Source organism: Vidua chalybeata, chromosome 2 (genome assembly GCF_026979565.1).
Source record: "Vidua chalybeata isolate OUT-0048 chromosome 2, bVidCha1 merged haplotype, whole genome shotgun sequence".
In the NCBI taxonomy this organism is placed as follows: domain Eukaryota; kingdom Metazoa; phylum Chordata; class Aves; order Passeriformes; family Viduidae; genus Vidua; species Vidua chalybeata.
In genome coordinates, this window is record NC_071531.1 from 114,918,398 (window position 1) to 114,937,283 (window position 18,886).

The following is an 18,886-nucleotide window of genomic DNA, read 5'->3' on the forward strand; positions in this document are numbered from 1 at the left end:
CAGAGTCACTCTCAGTGGTTTTTGTGCATGGGGAGGAGATGCAGCATCTTTAGCATAGACTTGGTCTTCAGAGTGTCCTCACTGTGACTTCCAGGAGATCTGAGCGCTCTTGCTTCTCCCCTGAAGGATCCAAGAGCATTTTCCAGGCTCAGATTCTTTCTCTGGAAGGCAACCAAAGTGAATTGAACTGCAGCTCAACCCGACAGGAGGATGCACAGTCCGGGGGCTCAGGCTGGATTGGTGCACAGGAAGCCAAAAAAGCAGCTTTGCTGCAGAACAAACCTGCTGCTTCTGTTGCCAGGGTTTCTGCCACATCATGTGGGAGATGTTTGTTTTATTTCTTCCAGATAAAATAGATGGATTTTGACCAGTGGTTTTTGAGGGGGAGAGAATGAATGAGCAGCAGCAGGCAAACCCTGCACAGGCCTGTAAAGGAGAGCACAGGAAGGAATAGATGCAGCCAAATTCAAAAGGTGGTGGAGATATTTATGTAAAGTTTGATAAGGTAGGACCTAAATCTTGTCCTACTTGTATGTAGGAAAATCAGTAATAGCTTTTCTCCAATGTCAAATGGAAAAAAAACGAGGATAATGCAACAAAAAAACCAGAAAGAAACCTTCTAACTTCGAATGTGGTAATCCAGTTTCTCCTCAGAATACAGGGGAGCAGTGCTAACACAATAAATGTTACTTTGAAATCACAGCCTGCCAAGACATCCAGCCACCAACAGTAAATCCATATCTGGTTATTTTCTAGCAGGGGACAAGCTGCTGTCACTTGGGACAGCAGTAGCTTCATTTTCTCAAAAATAACCCCCTGGATTCTTGCCTGAAATCATCACCATGTTGTAGCATATGGATGCTTTTTTTTTTTACTTCTAGCAGCTCCTTCAACTACACCTCCACAGCACTGCAGAGCTGTCTGAGCTTAGGCACAGTATGTAGGCATTCTCCAAGCCTTTGTTATCAGCAGCCAATTGTCTGCAAAAAATGATGTTTCCTTGCTTCATGCACTTCCCTGCCTCTTGGGGACGTGTGGAGGAGAGCATTAAAGAACCTGAGATTGCTCATAATCTCAGCAGTTATTTAATGTTTTTCATAGGGCAGCACTACATTGCTTCTCCATGTGTCCCTTATTAAAATAACCATCAGGAAGCAAAAACAGTGAGATTTGCACTCTAATACTCTGGGCTTTTGGATCAGAGATTTGTTACTTTGACAGTTCTGAATTATAAACAAGTGAAGATCAGCATGATCCAACATCAGCAACAGGCACAGTCAGTCAGCTGGAATTACATTTGACATATTTTGTGATGGGATGTTTCCATGTTTTGCAGCCTGGTGTTGTGTTTTGAGGTCCAGTCATGGTCAGAAGTTTGTGCTGGAGTCCCACTGTGCTTTGGCACAACCATACCACACCCTAAACCGTTTGCCATCTACAAAAGCAAAATGAGAAGAGTTCAAGGGGATCTAAGTGGAGCTACTGCTTGTTTTATCAATAGGAAAATTCCCCAAATCACAAAGGGAATCCCAGAGAAGGCCAAGAATTAAACCTGAGTTTTGATCTAGAGTCTCCTGTGAGTTTTGATCTGGTCCTCAAGTACAAAAACAGCCTTTCTGCAGCCTTCAAGCAGGCAAAGCTCCAGTTCAGCTCAGTGGGAGTTACATGGGCCTAGCATTTTAAATTATATTTATCTTTGTTCTTTCCATCAATCTTGAGAAACTTACTTTTTAAAAAAGAGGCAATACAGCCTTTTTTTCTCAGTGATAATGTCCATTTGACCTTTTGCAATGTTCCTACTCCTCTGTTACACAAACACTCTGGCACGCAGTTACTCCTCCTGTCCTCCTGAGTAATATGGTTTACTGATGTTCTTTCCAAGTATTTTATTTTTAGGCTATAGCTTTAGCATTGCTGCGTGGAACTAATTAAACCTTTGTTCATTAGTTTCCTTTTATCTTTCACATGTGACTTTTGGGGGAGGGAAGGCCAAAGGGTGGGATAAAAGCAGCCTTCAAACACGTTTAAAAAATTGCTGCAAAAATTTGCATAATAAATCATTTCCCATGTCCACCTGGGACAGCACAAGGGGTAATGGCCTGAAATTGCAGCAGGGGAGATTTGCTTTAAGCATTAGCCAAAATCATCTGAGCAGGACAGCTGAGGGCAGGAGTGAAGTGCTTGGGGAGGCTCTGATTTTGGAGGTTCACAGGAGCCATCTGGCTAAAGCAGCTGTGGCTCAGGGGATGCTGATCCTACCCCAGGGCAGAGGGATGCACAGGATGCCTTTTCAAGGCCTCTGCTCAGCGTCATCTTCTGTGGCAATGAGTTATCACAACATCCTCCACAGCTGGGCTGTGTAATGCCTGAAACCAAGGCACTGCACAGAAACTAAAATGAGAAAATCATGGAATGGTTTGTCTTGGAGGGGTCTTAAAAATGATCCATGGGCAAGGACACCTTCCACTATTCCAGGTTGCTTGAAGTTGGCCTTGGACACTTGCAGGGATGGGGCAGGCACAGCTTTTCTGTGCCAGGGCCTCTGCCCTCACAGCCAAGAATTTTCTTCGTGTGTTAAGTAAGGAGTTTGATAACAAATCTTTTCCAGCATGGCATCATTCTGTGGCCTCTGTCACCACTCAGGACAAAAGTGTCATGAGCACCATTAGCAAAATGTATTAGAGAGCATGGTTTTCTGTAAAAAAGCTATTTTAGAAGTGAAGTATTGCTCCTGGCATCTCTGCTCGCGTGGTTCACTGAAGTAAATCGGAATACCATGAATTCTGGATGGATTGGAGCTGCTCATTCAGAGCCTGAGCTGTGTTTGAGCTGCAGGCCACTGAGGAAGGAATACCATGTCTGACTTACAGCAAACTCTGATTCTGCCTCCTTCAGTAACAAATGAAACTGAGAACAATGTGTGTGATACTTAAAGGAGTCTTTTGATGTCCGTAGAAGAGACAAAAAAAATCCTCCCACTCCTTGTTCTACCACATGTGCTCATTTTGTGTACACTCAAAAGTAACTAAAGACAGCAATCTTTCCTTTGCCATGTTCTGCTGAACATGCAGCCCTTTGATTTCAAGGCTGTCAAGATAAAGCAGATAAAGACAAGCTTCAGACCTGACAGCTACAAATCTCCTGGAGCCTTTCATTTCAAGGGGGATGCATCCCCAAGGGCACAAAGTCTCACAGCCACATGAGAAAAACAGTGGAGGTTGTGAGTCTCATATTAGGTTTCCTTCGTGACAGATGAAGTTTAGGCAAATATCCAGGTAATCGTAATTAGGAAGATTTGCTTTCTTGAAACAACAAAAAATAACAAGAGAGTATACTCATCCAAGTCTTCTCTGCTGACATGCATCAGGAAAATTGCTTGATTCCTCCTCTTTGAACCTTTTTTTTCAAAGTTCTATCTTAACTTCTGCTTGCAAAAGCTCTCAAATTAAGCCTTCATGAGCATACCCCTTGTGATTAAGAGAAAAGGTGGGCAGACAAAACTAAGCCTTCACAAGAGCTGAAGGTGGGACAGAAAATTAAGCTGATGCCTCAAAAAGCAAACATCAGCTGTCTAAAAGGTTGCTGGTTAAAATTTTGAATAAAAATTCTTGGCTTGCCCAGTAATATTTTTATTAACTTGTAATGTTATATAAAATATATCATCGCTCCACCTGCAGCAGACATGGTGCTTAAAGCAAACTGTAAAACTCTGTGTTTTGCCTAATACTTCACAGCAGTCATTATCAAAAAATATGTTACAGTCATGGTTTAGTGGTGGATTTGGCAGTGTTAGGTTTATGGTTGTGCTCAATGGTTTTTTTCCAACCAACCTAAGTGATCTCTGATTTTATGATCCTAAAAGAAGTTCAGTGTTCAGCCAGGCCTCCAGCCTTCCAGACTGCAGGGTGAAGTAGGGATTCCTTTCCTCCTTGGCAGGTAGATAAAACCAATCCAATAATGCAGTTTTTGTGGGGGGAGACTTCTCATGCAGCAGACAGTGCAATTTTTACATTCTTGCCCTGTGTACTCCCACACATTCATTCGTTTACCGTGAGCTGCTGTGAATTTATGTTCTTTCCAAGCTCCTCTGAGTGGAACAGGTGTGAAATAGGTGTCACCATCTCCTGTTTCTTCATTAAAATGAATATTTCTCTTCTACATGCCCCATTAATTAGTGCACTGTGGACCTCCAAGGCCACATCTTTTTAATGATTATTTAAGTGTGTGTGGACACAGTGGTCTCAGGATTGCCTGGGCAGAACCTTGCCTGGGAATGGCCTGTCTGACAGGGGTGATGTGTCTGTGATCTCCCACAAGTCTGTTACAACAAGCCAGCTCAGCACAGGTTTGTTTTATGTAAAGTCTGCAGCACTGGTGGGTGAATGTCTGATTGAGCCTTTTTTTTTTTTTTAATGTCTGCTCCTGAGAAGAAGCTGCACTCCAGACTATTGTTTCATTGAGTCTGAAGAACTCTTTTAAGCCAGAAATATTAAAAACTGCCTCTGGGCTGGAGATTTAAAAGAGAGAGTGGATTTTTTTTTAATCCTTTTTCTTTCATAAGTGGCTGATAGCAGTCAAAGAAAAGAAAAGTCTACCTAAAGTTCAAGAATTAAAAAAATAGGAACGGCTAGTTTTATATTCTATGCATTTTTTTTGTAAGCTCATGTAATTCAAATCACATCTGTTTATTAAAAAAAACCACCAGCTTTATTAATTGTTATTGCTTAGCTCCACCATGGCTTCAGGAGGATTTCTGAGAGATACCAGCATGAAGTTCTTAAGAAGGAGTCAGAAACTCACTGGAGTTAGAAGAACAGCCCGTGCCAGAAGAAATGGTTTTATTTTGACAGAGGTCCCACATGCAATCTTTGTTTAGCCAAGGGGAGAGCAGGAGGCTGATGCAGAAGGTCTGGGCTGGTGATTATTAGCCCAGGGAATGTTGAGCCAGGAGCTTCCTGAACCCTGATCCCACGAGAGCCACTGACTCACGGGGGAACCTGAGGCAAATCTCTTGACCTTCTTTTGCTCCCCAGTTGCCCCGAGTGGAAATGAGGTGAAAGGCATGACCTCACTGGCAAACACGTGCTTCATCCGAGCTGAGCTCCTCTGAGAAAACAAATTACAATGCCTGCAGCATTTTCCAGCCTGCTGTGTCACCTTGCATGTCTCCTGTGGTCAGAGGGAGTGCAAGAACAGCTCTTTGACATGCTGTCCAAGTTCTTGTCCATAAGCAGGGATTGGTGGCTTTTTTCCAGGAGACCCACCTTGGTTTGTGCTTTAGCAAAGCCTGGAGTTGGCTTGCTGTATGTTGTGGATATTTTGTTTTCTTGTTTCTAATGCTTGAAACACCAGTGAAAAATGTGTGACAGTACAGTAATTTTGCATGCTGCTCGTTCAGAGAACCTCTGCAGATAGTCTAGAACTGTATATTAAGAAAAACCAGAAATATCCAGACTCCAAGAAGCATTTGGAAAATCCTGTCAGGCACGGGGTGGGATTCTTGGGGCTGTCCTGTGCAGGGCCAGGAGCTGGACTTGGATGATCCTTGTGGGTTCCCTCCAGCTCAGGATATCCTGTGATTCTGGTTTGCTTCCCAGTGTTCCTGGGTATAAGAGAGCTGCTTCACCACACATGCAGCTCAGCTCTGGTGCACTCCTGCTTTCCCTGCAGGGCTCGTGTCCTGATCCTTAGAGAGGATGAAAGTTTCAACTGACTTGTCATAATTTCTCTGAAGAATTCTCTCCTTGTATTAGGGATATACACCCCATTCCTGCAAGGTGTAGGGATCATTTTTTGAACCCATTGCAGATATTATTTCCTTTTGGGTTGTAGAAGGTGTTGGTCTTCATCAGGGAAAGCTGTGAGGAGAGGATGTCATTCCATTTGGGTTGTTGGTCTTTTTGGAGTTTGAGATGAATTTACAAGCAAGCCACCTCCTCCTTGGCTACAAGAGGGCAAACCCTCCCTCCCCTCCATCTGTTTCCTTCACCATTTCATGCATTCCTACAGCATAACTTAACCAAACACCATCCTGCTGGTAAAATTGTATTATGTCATTTTCACTCAGTGGGACCTGTCAGCACCAGTAAGATGCTTCATTAAGTAGAAAACAGCAGATAATCTACGAACCCATTCTCAATCAGTCATCATTTTACACAGCTGCTGGGAGCCTTTTCTTTTTCTTTAATAGCCCAGTTTGACGTTTGTACTCGTACAAAATGGGGTGGGGCTAAAATTGGCATTGTTTTCAAAAGCTCTCTTTGTAAGATTTGTGTTCCTCGAGTCTTCACTTCTGTCCAGAGCTTTCTCCAGAGCTCTGCTTCCATGCAGGGTCACTTGAAGGATCAACCTTTCCAATTTGGAAGGGAAACACCCCACCAGAAAATGCCAGAAACCACCCTAATGTCATATAATAACATCAGCAGGGGTTTATGCATGCGAGGAGTGGTAGGGAGAGACTTCTTGAAGTAGGAAGAGAAGTGTCCCGTCCTTAATTTTTGGATGCCAAAGGATGAAGGATACAGGTGTTAAAGGCCTTTGCTGTTCTCACTTCTGTGCTAAAAGGGGCAAAACCTAGCCAAGCAGTATTTAGAGATTACAGAGCCCTGTGATGTTTTGAATTTTGATTCTTTTTAATGAAATGTAAAACCAAATTGCAGCATCATTGGGAGTTTGTCATGTGCTTTAATCACTTCTAAGTCTGGTCAGAGTGCCTTAAAAGGCAAAGTTAGAACAGGGAGAAATTTAGGTTGTGGTAAGAATTAGGAATTTTAGCTCCATAAAATCCTTTGAGAGTTGCATTTACAGTGTTTGTAAGTGAATGTGTCTGTCACCCCAGGACACATGCATACAAAATTTACTGGCAAATGAGTATGGAGAGCTAAAATCCATACATTTAATGCTATTATCCTCACTAACATCACTGGGGGGCTAATTTAGAAGCCCAAACACTGACAGTCAGAACTATATATTTTGGAAATTATTCACTGCTTACTGCTTCTTTCCTTGTCATGATGGGGTTTTTAAATTATTTTTGAAAATTTTAAACATAAGGAGTGAGATTCACAAATACTTTGGAAGCTTCTCCTCCTCCAAAAGGCTGAAGTCTGCCAAGTAAGTGACTTGGTTCTTGTCATGCACTGGAACAATGGCCTGATTTAATATGACAAAGTAGATGCTGCTAATGAGGTGTGTCCTCAGCTCACCCCATTTATCAGTGTAAAGCAGAGAAGTTATGCTGCTCTCTAATTAAAGGTGAATTCAGTAGCCTGACACTTTCCAGGAGATGACCCTGTTTCAGATTCCTCTGCTTTTGCCAAAGTGTTTGGGATGAAATGTTCTGTGCTGAACAGTGGCCTGAGAAGCGTTTATTTATTTACTCTGAAATTCTCCATAGAGGCTGTCCAGCCTTTTTCTGAGCAGGGCAGCTAAATTGCAACAGTGTTACGAAGAAGTCCTCAGTCTCTCTGCTCCAAGGGAAGAGCTTGAAATTTACCTACAAGCTGCTTCATATCCAAAGGGTATTTTTTTTATTTGGCTCTATGAAGGAGAAAAAAAGAAAGATGTCATAGGTAGCAGAGAAACTCAAGAGCAGCCCAAGCTGCAGGAGCATTAACAGGCTGTGAATATGTGCACTGTATTGTTTAATTATGTACTTACATGGGATGTCCTCAGCAGAAAGTGAACAGTCCTGCAGAGTGAAGTACAGTTATGCAATAAAGGGATTTGTTTGGAGAACAAGACTACATCTTACATGGGTGAAGTGCTGCAGAGTGGTACCAGAGGCTGTGACAAACTGCAGTTCTGCCCTGCAGGACTGAAAGCTCCATGTCACAGAGTTCTGGGTGGTTCTGAATGGTGCTATAAAACGCTGAGCACTCTGAAAAATTACATCCTGGAGTTGCTGGTGTGCACCCAACTATCATTCATATCCCAGTGCTGAGTGCCATGGGATGTTACTCAGCCAAACTCTTTGGATCAGTGCTCCAGCTTTTTTTTTTTTTTCACCCAGGGCTGTTTAGTTCCAAGGCAAAGACTTAAAAATTAAACTCCTTTTCCACTGAGAGACCCTCAGTGCCTTACTTCACAAACATTTTGCAGTGAGGTAATTTCTACAACTGTGAGCAATCTTGGATCAGTAAATGCAATGTAAATACAATGTATTAAATGCTCAGCCCTCTTCCAGAGAATTTGCTCTGGAAGGTTAGAAGTGGTGCACTCATTATTTGGTTACTCTGTCAGAAGAATCTGTCAGTTTGAAATAATAATCTTAGCAGTGAATTGTGTTGCTCAACACCAGCATTTGTCTGGAAGAAACAAAGCTGTTGTCATCTCTTCAGAGCAAGTCTTTGTTATGTAGTGCTGTGTCAGATTGAAACTTGACGTGTACCTCCTGATATTCAGTGTCTTAGTGCAGCATAAAACCAGCATTATCTGGCCTTAAATAGGAAGTATTGCCAAACAAAAATGGTTTTTCTTACCTGAAAAAAAGAAAAGGCCAAATCCTGCAGAATGTGTCCCTTTCAGGGCATCAGGCTTTTTTTTTCCCTGCAGTGGCTTTGATGGGTGGTCTTGTCCTTGTTGTTAAAGCACTCTTGGTTTAGCCCTGCATATCTTATTAATCAACTTCTGGCTTAGGTTGAACATTTGAAGCATTAAGTTCAGGCTTCAGCTCTCTGCAGCTTTATTCCCATTCATTCTTCTACCTTTTGTTTAGTTGCATCTTAAATACTTTTATTTTTAGCTTTTTAAAAAGATGTAGCACCTTTCTAGACTATTGCAGAACATTTCCACAAAGTTTTTCTTGCTGAAGATGATTTGAAGAAACAGTTAGAAGTCAATTGTTGATAAATAATTTGAGTACAGTTCCCTTCCCTCACATGACTGTGAGCTCCAGCTGGTAAACTCTGGATAGTCATATAATTTAATTAATTTGTTTCATTTCCACAGGGCACTTGCTTGGGCTTTCCCATGATGACTCCAAGTTCTGTGAGGAGAACTTTGGCTCCATGGAAGACAAGCGCCTGATGTCCTCCATTCTGACCAGCATTGATGCTTCAAAACCCTGGTCCAAGTGCACTTCAGCAACTATCACAGAATTCTTTGATGATGGCCATGGTATGTGTTACCACTCCCTGTGTCAGCTACATGATACTTCTTACTGTCAATCTGTATTTTTTATTAAGAACATTTTATGGCAGCTTATTTGCTAAATATGACATTTACCCCTTGGGGAATAAGGACAAAACATTCGTTTTCCAAAAGTAGAAATGAAAAAGCATAGTCTTCGACTTCACTCTTTAATGAATTTTAAAGTCTTCACTGTGCTCCCAAAGCAACTGCAGTTATTAAACAAACCACTCAAATTCCAAAAGGCTGAGATAAAAATGACATAACTGAGTGAATGGATCAAGTTGTTATGGTAACCAGAATGCTTATGGATAAATGTATGGTGTGTCTGCTGAATGTAAAGGTTTGCTTTTAAATATTTTGTTGGCTGGTTTCAGTGCTCTCTGAAATATTTTTCTCTGAATGACTTAATTTTTTCTCTCAATTTTATTAGATCCATTAATCTGTACTATCCTATTTTATGATCCATATTGCTCTGGCATTGATTTAATATTACCAAATTAATTTCCACAAATGAAGAGAACTTTCCCTTTTGAGTTACTGAGGTAACTCTCCCACCATCCATGAATGACCTCTCAGAGAGTGTAAGGAACTGTTTTCTCCTCAGTTCATGAGTATCTATCATTTAGGTGTGTGGTCTTCAAGAGGTATTGATATGATGAAATTATTCATAGAAAATTTGAACCTCTCATCATGTAGGTCTATAGTCCTCTGGGAATTCATTTTATTGCTGATGCTGTTGGTGTGATTTCCAATGCATATTTAAGGAGTCTCTTTTCTTGATGGATCAGCCATTCACAGACCTTTTCTAAGTAACAGTCTTCTGTAGATATTTATAATTTCCCAGTTTGTTTTTTTTTTTTTTTAATCACAGATCTGTCCTACCAGAATACAAATGCCATCTATTAAGTCAAAATGGAAGTCAATAATTTGACTTCAAATGATATGAAAACTTCATCTGACAATCAGTGGCCTCAGCAGCTCTGGGGGCATGAGTGGTGCTGAATGACACCACAAACTGATTTTCCTCAGCAGTGAAACACCTGGCAGCTGAGTGCACTGCAGACACCAGCATTACATGAAGCCAGCTGAGTAAATCCGGACGGAAATGTCTCGTCCAAGGTCAGCCAGGGGGGCTGGGGAGGATCAAGGTGCTGATTCCCTCTCTCCTGGGGCCTGCTCTGAGGACAATAAACAGCTCTGTCGTGGTATCACCATTTTTTTTTACACTCACGAGATGACCCCAGACAACAGTTTGACATTTAGGAAGAAAAGGCTTGGTTTGTGTCCAGAGGAGAGTGACATTTATATCCATCTGCTTTTAGCCAAGCCTTTCCAAAGGTACTAATTGCCTTTATTGTCATGCCAACCACCAGGCTTGGGATGGTTGCTTGGGACTTAGTGTGTTCAGTCCCAGTGCTCTGTGCAACCTGGAACAAGGACTGTTTGTATTTTAATTAATTTATATCCTGCTTATCTGCTTCCTGCACAGATCTTGTTCCTCCTTCTTTTTTTTTTTTTTTTTTTTTTCCCCAAGATACATTACACATGGCGTTGAGAGAGATAATGAGATGGCTTAATTAGCACTGTCATCAGCCAACAATGTTGCTCTATTCCAGGGCACAAAGATGTTCTTTGGTGCCCAGGACAAAAAAAAAAAAAAAAAAAAAAAGAGGGAATAGCAGTATGTCTATCTCTGGATGTTGAAATGTAATGCAGAATTGAAGCCCCCTCTGCCCTCCCACCAGGGGCCATGACAAGCAGGAGGTTGGACCAGCTGGTGGTAAAAACACCTGCAATAATTCACTGCACCCTGTCCAAACACAGACACTGCTACAGTCCACCTATATAAAGATGTTTTTTTTTTTTTTCCTGTGGGAAATACTTAGGGGCCTTCCCTATCTTCAGTTTTGAATTTATCGTGCAAGATCAGCTGGAGCACCTGGCGTTGTAGACATTGCACAACTTCCCTCAGTTAAAGAGAAGTTTGGATCTCATTTCCCTGTGTTCTGGAGGGGAAAAAATGCTATATTTGCTGTGTGAGCTTGTGAAACCTGCTTGTTACTCACATATAATGGGTTTTAACTGAAATGACTGACAGATGAGTATATGCAAGGATTAGACTTTTCTTTCCTTTTTCTCTAAATTTTTATTTCCAGTCGAAATAAAGTGTTAGTATGGTGTTTTAAAATACTGAAAAACAGCTTTGCTTGGGAGTTTGATAAACTTAGGCATAGGTACCAAAGCAGTGTGTAATACTGAATATTGACATGCTACAGCCTTCCCATCACTGCCCTCACATTTCAGTGGCTTTCTCTCTCCTCACGAGGTGTATGAAGGAGGATTTCCACTGCTGTTTACTTTTACAAAGAGTATTTTTGCCAGAACTTAATGCAAATTATGTCCAGAAGCTCCAGGAAAAACCTTACTCCTCATCACATATCTAATATTTTACACTACAACAACCCAGGGTTTTTTTAATTATCTTTAGCTCATGACAGCTAGCATTGGCACACCTTGTCTGCATTAAAATTTCAGCACAATCCAGATTAAATAGAAGGCTAGGGTAAATCAGGGTCAGCAAATGGAACAGGTTTAACAAGAGAGTTTTTGGTTGCAAGTCATCACACACAAAGAATTTTTGGCTAATTTGGCTAATTGGCATTAGTCTTTAGAGGAGTAGAACAGTTGCAGTAAGTGTGTGTTTTGGAAGGAAAACTCAAGCTGTTGAGAAATGGGGTATTTGGTTTGCTTAAACTCCCTGCCATGGCTTGAAATTCTATTCCATTTTGTGTAAATAGTGAAGGTTTTATAGATAGGCTTTTTTCAACCATGATGCAAGTGAAGAACACTGGTGTGGGTTCCAAAGTGAGGTAAATTGTGGTGAGTTATTTTGGCCGAGGATGAGTGAAGCTTGCCCAGACCACATATCCCTTTCATGAAGTGTAAAAGAGGTTACACTGAATAAATAGTTCTCCGTGTCAACAAGTGAGGTTTTCAATAGTAAAAAAAAACAGCTATCAGAAGATACCTAGAACATAAATGCGAATTCTCATTTCTAGAGTGTGCCAGACAAATCTTGACCACTGCAGACCTTCAAACACATATACAAATCTTTACATTCATGCATTTCTTTCTTCCTGTTATTGATGGGTTTTTGTATGAAATGGATGACCCTTTTCAAACTAGTTCCATAAGCAGCCAAATATCACTCCTTAAAAGAAAAGTGCAGTCCAGCTTTAGTGGCAACATTAGTTTTGATACGTAGCTTATATTTTTCCTTTAGGCTGGTAGAAATTTTCATTTCTCGATATGTTTTGTTTGGGTGCTTGGCCTCATTGGTTGCAAGTCTGTGCTTTTTGATTTTTCTGGCATCCTTTTAGAAGCTTTACTATTTCTGTCATCCTCATTTAAAACTCAAACAACTGTGCTTGCTTTGAGTCTTGCTTACATGAGTCTAGCTTGCTCCTTAAATCACAAATAGCACAGAATGTGTTCCTAGTCTTGTGTAAAGGATTGAAAGGCCAAAAGGACCTGGGTAAACTCATTTACACCTCAGGCTGGGAACAGGCAGCTCAGCAGCGGGGTCAGAACACAGTGGCAGCAGTTTGACCTCATGCAAAACCTGATGCCGCCTCAGAATGTTCACATCACCATCCCTCGAAGGAGGCTCGCTGTCGCCCGAACGACTTTGCAGCACTGCAGGGAAAATACCAGTCAATAACTGAGTGAACAACACTTTGGCTTGCTCTTGTAGGGAACTGCCTGCTGGACCAGCCCAGGAAGCACATCGTGGGCCCCGAGGAGCTGCCGGGGCAGACGTACGACGCCATCCGGCAGTGCAAGCTGGCGTTCGGCGCCGAGTACACCGTGTGCCCCGGCATGGACGTGTGCTCGCGCCTCTGGTGCGCCGTGGTGCGCCAGGGACAGATGGTCTGCCTCACCAAGAAGCTGCCCGCCGTCGAGGGAACCCCCTGTGGCAAAGGAAGGATCTGCCTCCAAGGGAAATGCGTGGACAAAACCAAGAAGAAATACTACTCTGTAAGTCACCCCAAGAGGTGATCCCTCGGAGGTGCTGGGTTTTTGTGGGAGTCAGATTGAAAGCTGCCTCGGTTTTTTTAAGCACGTAATTGGGGTGTTGTTGGTGAGGGATGTAGGAAAAATGCTGCTGAAGTTCAGGAAGTGTATTTTGTTCTTTAAGGAAAGCCTTAAAGTGTTCCTGGAACACTGGAGGTAGTGATTTGCCCATTCAGTAAATGGCATTTATCAGGACATGAATTTCTGACCTGGCATGGAAAGCAAGATAAATCTCATCTCTACATTTAACTTACAGCCCTCATCTGAAAGGTTCCAAGGCCCTAATTCTAATGAAGAAAAGGGCAGATGAAATTAATCCAGAATATAACTTCTGGATCAGAAAAATTTGTGCTTCCAGTGACAGAGAACCTCTGTCTACTTTATACATCTGAAGAATCTCCATCCCCATGAGAGCTGTCAGCTGCACAGTTGAAATACTTCTAAATTCTCTGGGTAGACAGTAGCCCCTTCTGTTACACCCACAGAAGAGATGTGGACTTGTAGAGCTTTGTGAAAATATTTGCAAATTATGGGAGCCATTCAAATCAAGATACAGCCTTTTAAACACTTTTTTAATTGATTCTTATACCCTTTTTAATGGATTTCAATACTTCTACCTGATATTGCAATACTACAGCCAATGTAGCAGAGTTGACAACTCCATCTATTGCCAGTAATTCCAAGCAATACCTACACATCATAATAGCTGGATTTAATTAATCTCAGATAAGAAGTATGGGTTTATTCTGGGAGTTGAACCCCTTGGAGCCAGTTTAAGGGGCCTTTCTGGAAGGAATAGCAAAAAATAAAAGAGCAGTCCATGAAACCACGGGTGTGTTCTGTGAGGAGGCTGGAGGCAGCTGCGTGGAGCAAGGATGGGCAGTGCCTTTGCACCCGCAGTGCAAATGAGATGTCATCATCAGTGTGCAAATAAAAGATAGAAATTAACTTTGCTGGGAGAAAGAAGGTTCCTAAGACCTGTTACCCCTGAATGGGATAGCCTTCAGTTGAGGACATTAGCCGCGACTTTGAGGCAGCAGCTCCATTCATGCTTGGGTGACGAACTCACCTCCTGCTGTTCCATGTGTTTTTCAGGCTTCGAGCCATGGCAACTGGGGATCCTGGGGACCCTGGGGACAGTGCTCACGTACCTGTGGGGGGGGAGTTCAGTTTGCCTATCGCCACTGCAACAACCCAGCCCCCAGGAACAACGGGAGGTACTGCACGGGCAAGCGGGCCATCTACCGCTCCTGCAACGTCACCCCCTGCCCCGCCAACGGTGAGTGCCCCCCTGCTCCAGCCCTCCCTTCCCAGACACTGAACACTGAATATCTGCCCTGAAACCACACAGCAAAGGCTCACTGTAGCCTCCCCAGGTTGTATTTATCAAGGCAAGACGTTCAGCATTAGTACAATATCCTAATTCTTCACCCACACCTCGCCCTGGATGCCGTAGAGAAAGCGAAAAAAGTCAGTCCTCTCAAATGAAACCTCATGCAAACTTTAGGCCTTTAGTGCTTGTTATGCCATTGGGAGTTTTCCAAGCTAAAACAGTAGAGGGATTGGAAGGCCAGTTCTAAGTAAAGAAGTGGTGTGACATAACTTAAAAATGATGTAGGAAAGAAAGTGGAATAATAGATGGACATAATGATATTTGCAGCATGGTCTGAAATAGCCACTAATGACGTGAATAATTCCACAGCTAAATCCTTCCGACAAGAGCAGTGTGAAGCAAGGAATGGCTATCAGTCTGATGCAAAAGGGGTCAAGACCTTTGTGGAATGGGTCCCCAAGTATGCTGGAGTACTGCCTGGAGACGTCTGCAAGCTCACCTGCCGAGCCAAAGGAACTGGTTATTATGTGGTATTTTCTCAGAAGGTAATGGCAGCTCCAGTCGGGGTTTCATGCTCCAGCTTAGAAGTGTCCCATATTTTAGAAATCATTCCCTACAACCAGGGAAAAGAAGTTAATCATATGATGCAAATATTTAACTGTGTGATCAGATTTAATGGTTCGATCCAGTGGTTGTACCTTAGGGCCAGAAAATGAGATAAGTTTTTCCATATCTCAGTATGTGAGTGCATGACAGTTATGGGCCTCTCGGCAGTAGTTTGTTTTCAGTAGTGGATAAAGGGTTTTCTGTCATTATGAGGTTTTCTGGAGGAAAAAGAGTATTAGAAGAAAAGAGTAGGTCTAACCCTGAACTATGTTTAAGGAGCCCAGAATAACTTCTAAGGAACCAATTAGCATAGGATAATTAGTGGCACAGATGTGACTTCTGGTCAGTTTGTTCTATCAGATGCAGTCCGAACTGAAAGCTAGCTGTCCTTGCTTTTGTCCTTTTGCTAAATTTCATCTGCTTTTTTACCATCAATATTAGAGAAGCTCAGTGTGGTCTGTCAGGGGAGGCGACCTGCTCTGAGTTGGTGACTAAAATGAGGAGCTAGGTTTTGCCAGGTGGATCCAAACCCACAGATCTCTGTGGCAGTTTGAAGCAAGTTTTATTTGCTTGCCCAGGTCACTGATGGCACGGAGTGTCGACCCTACAGCAACTCAGTCTGTGTGCGAGGGAAGTGCATCCGAACGGGCTGTGATGGCATCATCGGATCCAAACTCCAGTATGACAAGTGTGGGGTGTGTGGAGGAGACAACTCCAGCTGCACAAAAGTCATGGGAACCTTCACCAAAAAGAGGTACTGATCTCTACAGCAAACACATCTTGTTGTGCAAATAGTTACTCTGCCACGTGCTGCTTGCTTTCTGCCTCTAAATGCAATTTGCTTTCACATGGGGGGAAAAAACCACACTGCCTGTGGCTTATTGCAGATTCCAGATGTGCACAGCTGGCTCCTAGCATTATCCCGAAATTGGCAAAGATCAACTGGCAAAACTGCAGCCAGCTCATTTCTGATACAAAGTGCTAGTGAAGCAGGTGAGCACCAACAGGAATAGCAAGTCGTGCCACTTGCAAATCTTGCTGTGTCAGATGGATTGTGGTTCCTAGAGGACAGAGGAAAAGGAAGAGAGAGGTGAATCAGAAAGTTGTTGGGATCAGGGTTATCTGCATCTCTCTGAAATTTTGCATTTCCCACTTGTTGCTGCATTAGCAAGTTACACTCTCAGAGTGCTTTTTCATCTCATCTGAGTGGCACTGAGGACATCCCATCTGATTTTGTGACACACATTCCTTGTATTAGAAGTGCAGAGAAGCAGACAGCTGTAAACACCTTTTTTAATAGGTGAGAGAGATGATACCCCAAATTTCCCTTTTCCCACTGGTGAGTATGTGTGGAGTTCATGTAAACAGATGAGATATCAGAAGTATCACAGGATTACTCATGAGTATATCTCTTCATATCCCTTCATGTACACTGGCATAATATCAATCTCCAGATGGATCTTTTAAAGTCAAAATATTTACAGCAGTTATCCACAAGCCATTTTTCTGTCAGACTTCACCTTTTAACAGCAATAAAACTTAATACAAGTAAAATAAAAGGAGCATCTGCCCTGATTTTCCCTCACCACACTGGGGGCAATAATGATAGACCAATCTCAAGTAAGTCCTTTCTGTCAACTAATTTTTTTCCCCTCTTCAATTCTTAAGATTCATAGAAAAATTGGGATTTTTAATCATCATTTTTACAGATTCCAAGATCTCAAAGGACTGATCTACACATAAAAACTTTTAGTTGACAATTTTTATTCAGAATCAGTGACTGTGTTAAGCATCTTTTATATATGAACTTGATTTTATATCTTCCAAATTCTTACATAGAATGTTGAAAGCTACCAGAAGTTGAAATCTGAATCCTGAAATGATCTTTTATTTCTATACATTTCAACAGACTGATTAATAGCAGTCAAAAATGGTATGGAGAGTGAATTTATTCTAAAAATAAACATAACTAATCTTCTTGGTAAACCAATGATTGCTCACCTAACGATGCCAAAACACCTCTGCCAAAAAGAATGGTTTTCAAACCAAATTAGTAATTATATAAACCAAATCTTTTCCAATTTGTAAATACTGGGATGTCTGGGAATGTCTAAGTGAAGTTGACAGTGGAAGATGTATTTCATGTGATTTGGCAATAATCAAGCTTCAGGAAAAGTGTTAGAGGGGCTCCATGGATTTCAGGGAGGCCAGATTTGTACCAGAGATACACTTGCAAATGGAAAGATTTATTATAATTATCCCTGTGAAGTTACCATCTTACTCCTCAAATCATGCCTTTAAGCATCAAGAGACTGGCCAGAGGGTAAATTTATGTTCTAATATGATTTTGATTGGATTTGGGACTGCTGATTTATTTTTACTGGAAAAGTTGTTTGGGGCAATTCTTTTCTGCGAGTAATTGACATTAAAATAAACCCCTGATTAAAATAGTGAAATCTTAATTGTCTGTAAACTGTTTTTACAGTTTCGTTTGAAAGGGCAGTGCTGGTAGGAAAATCATCTTTCCTCTACTGAAAAATGGCAGCTCCCTTGTTGCTGTCCACTATAAACTTTAACAATTTGTACACTAAATGTACAGGGAAATTTAAATGTACAAGGCAAAACTAGCATTTCCCATTTCAGACAATTGTCATGGCAACATTAGTTTGGTTTGTTTGTGTTTTTCTTTTAAAGCAGGCAAAACATAATCTTCTGGGAAATTTGCTTCCTATGATTTTTGTTTAAAAAGCTGTAAAGCCAAATAGAATTTGGGAAAGAGGGAAATTAATCTGCACATGCTTCTCTGTGCACATGGAGCATTACAGCTCTTCATGCAGACAACTTGAATTCTCCAGGACTGCTTGTAGGTTTTGAACAAATGATTTTGTAACTTTAATGACATGTTTGAACTGAGTTATTCTGGCAACTGTTGTGTAAAAGTATTTGTGCAGTGCTGTAGAGCAGAGTCCCCAGCCTGGGATTCACACCATATTGCTCCAGCTTTATGGAGCTGCTAAATCAATGGAGTCTTAAGTCATTGTCCCATAACTGCTGGAAATAGCAGGGGATCAGCACAAATGTTTCATCTGTACTATGTGCAGTCTCTACTTGTGCAGCCAAAAGTTCTCAAAATTAGCAGTCTGTTCTTTAAACAATCCCAAAGGAGATGCCATCACTTTTATGTATTTTTCATGTATTTTCTCTTGAAACCTTTCAGATATGAGGTCCTTTCAGGCTGGCTTTGCCATGGGTTTAGGAATGAAAACAGATCTCCAATGTCCAGCTGGTAGCTTACCGCTATGTAAAGCCTTTAAATTGGTTTCTATATATCAGTAAAGTTAAAATAACATACTTGAGATAGTGACAAATTCCAGCACACTTGCAGGTTTTGAATGCTTGTCACTTTTGGTAAAAGAGTTTAATCTCCTTTTCTAAATCCCTGTTAAGATAGTTCATAACTAGTAGAGAATTCAGTGGTGGTACAAATGAAGCCTTTGGGTGCCTCCCTTATTAGACACTTGACGATTAATCTTTGGCTTTATAGATTTCAAAGTAAACAAATTTTTTCTTGGTGATCAAGACTATTTTTAAATGTTCCCAAGGTACCTCTACCCAGCTGTTCCTCTGTTCGTGCTTTCCTTAATCATCATTATAGCAAAGCCAGCAAGAAACAGCTGTAACCAATGCACATCTCATTATCTTTTCCTTGGAAGGCAGCGCGTGCATCATATTTCATATCTC

The 18,886-nt window shown here is 41.6% G+C and overlaps 1 protein-coding gene across 1 annotated transcript in view; it reads left to right on the forward strand.

Moving 5' to 3' along the window:
- The window catches only part of ADAMTS5 (ADAM metallopeptidase with thrombospondin type 1 motif 5), a gene marked incomplete at its 5' end in the record, with an annotated part of 38,640 nt that overhangs the window by 12,886 nt on the left and 6,868 nt on the right, over nucleotides 1–18,886 (forward strand). Inside the window, 5 exons of the mRNA XM_053934805.1 lie at nucleotides 8,950–9,117; nucleotides 12,887–13,170; nucleotides 14,302–14,485; nucleotides 14,909–15,084; nucleotides 15,724–15,899. Of these exons, the coding sequence (XP_053790780.1) occupies nucleotides 8,950–9,117; nucleotides 12,887–13,170; nucleotides 14,302–14,485; nucleotides 14,909–15,084; nucleotides 15,724–15,899 (988 nt within the window). The remainder of the gene's footprint in view (nucleotides 1–8,949; nucleotides 9,118–12,886; nucleotides 13,171–14,301; nucleotides 14,486–14,908; nucleotides 15,085–15,723; nucleotides 15,900–18,886) is intronic.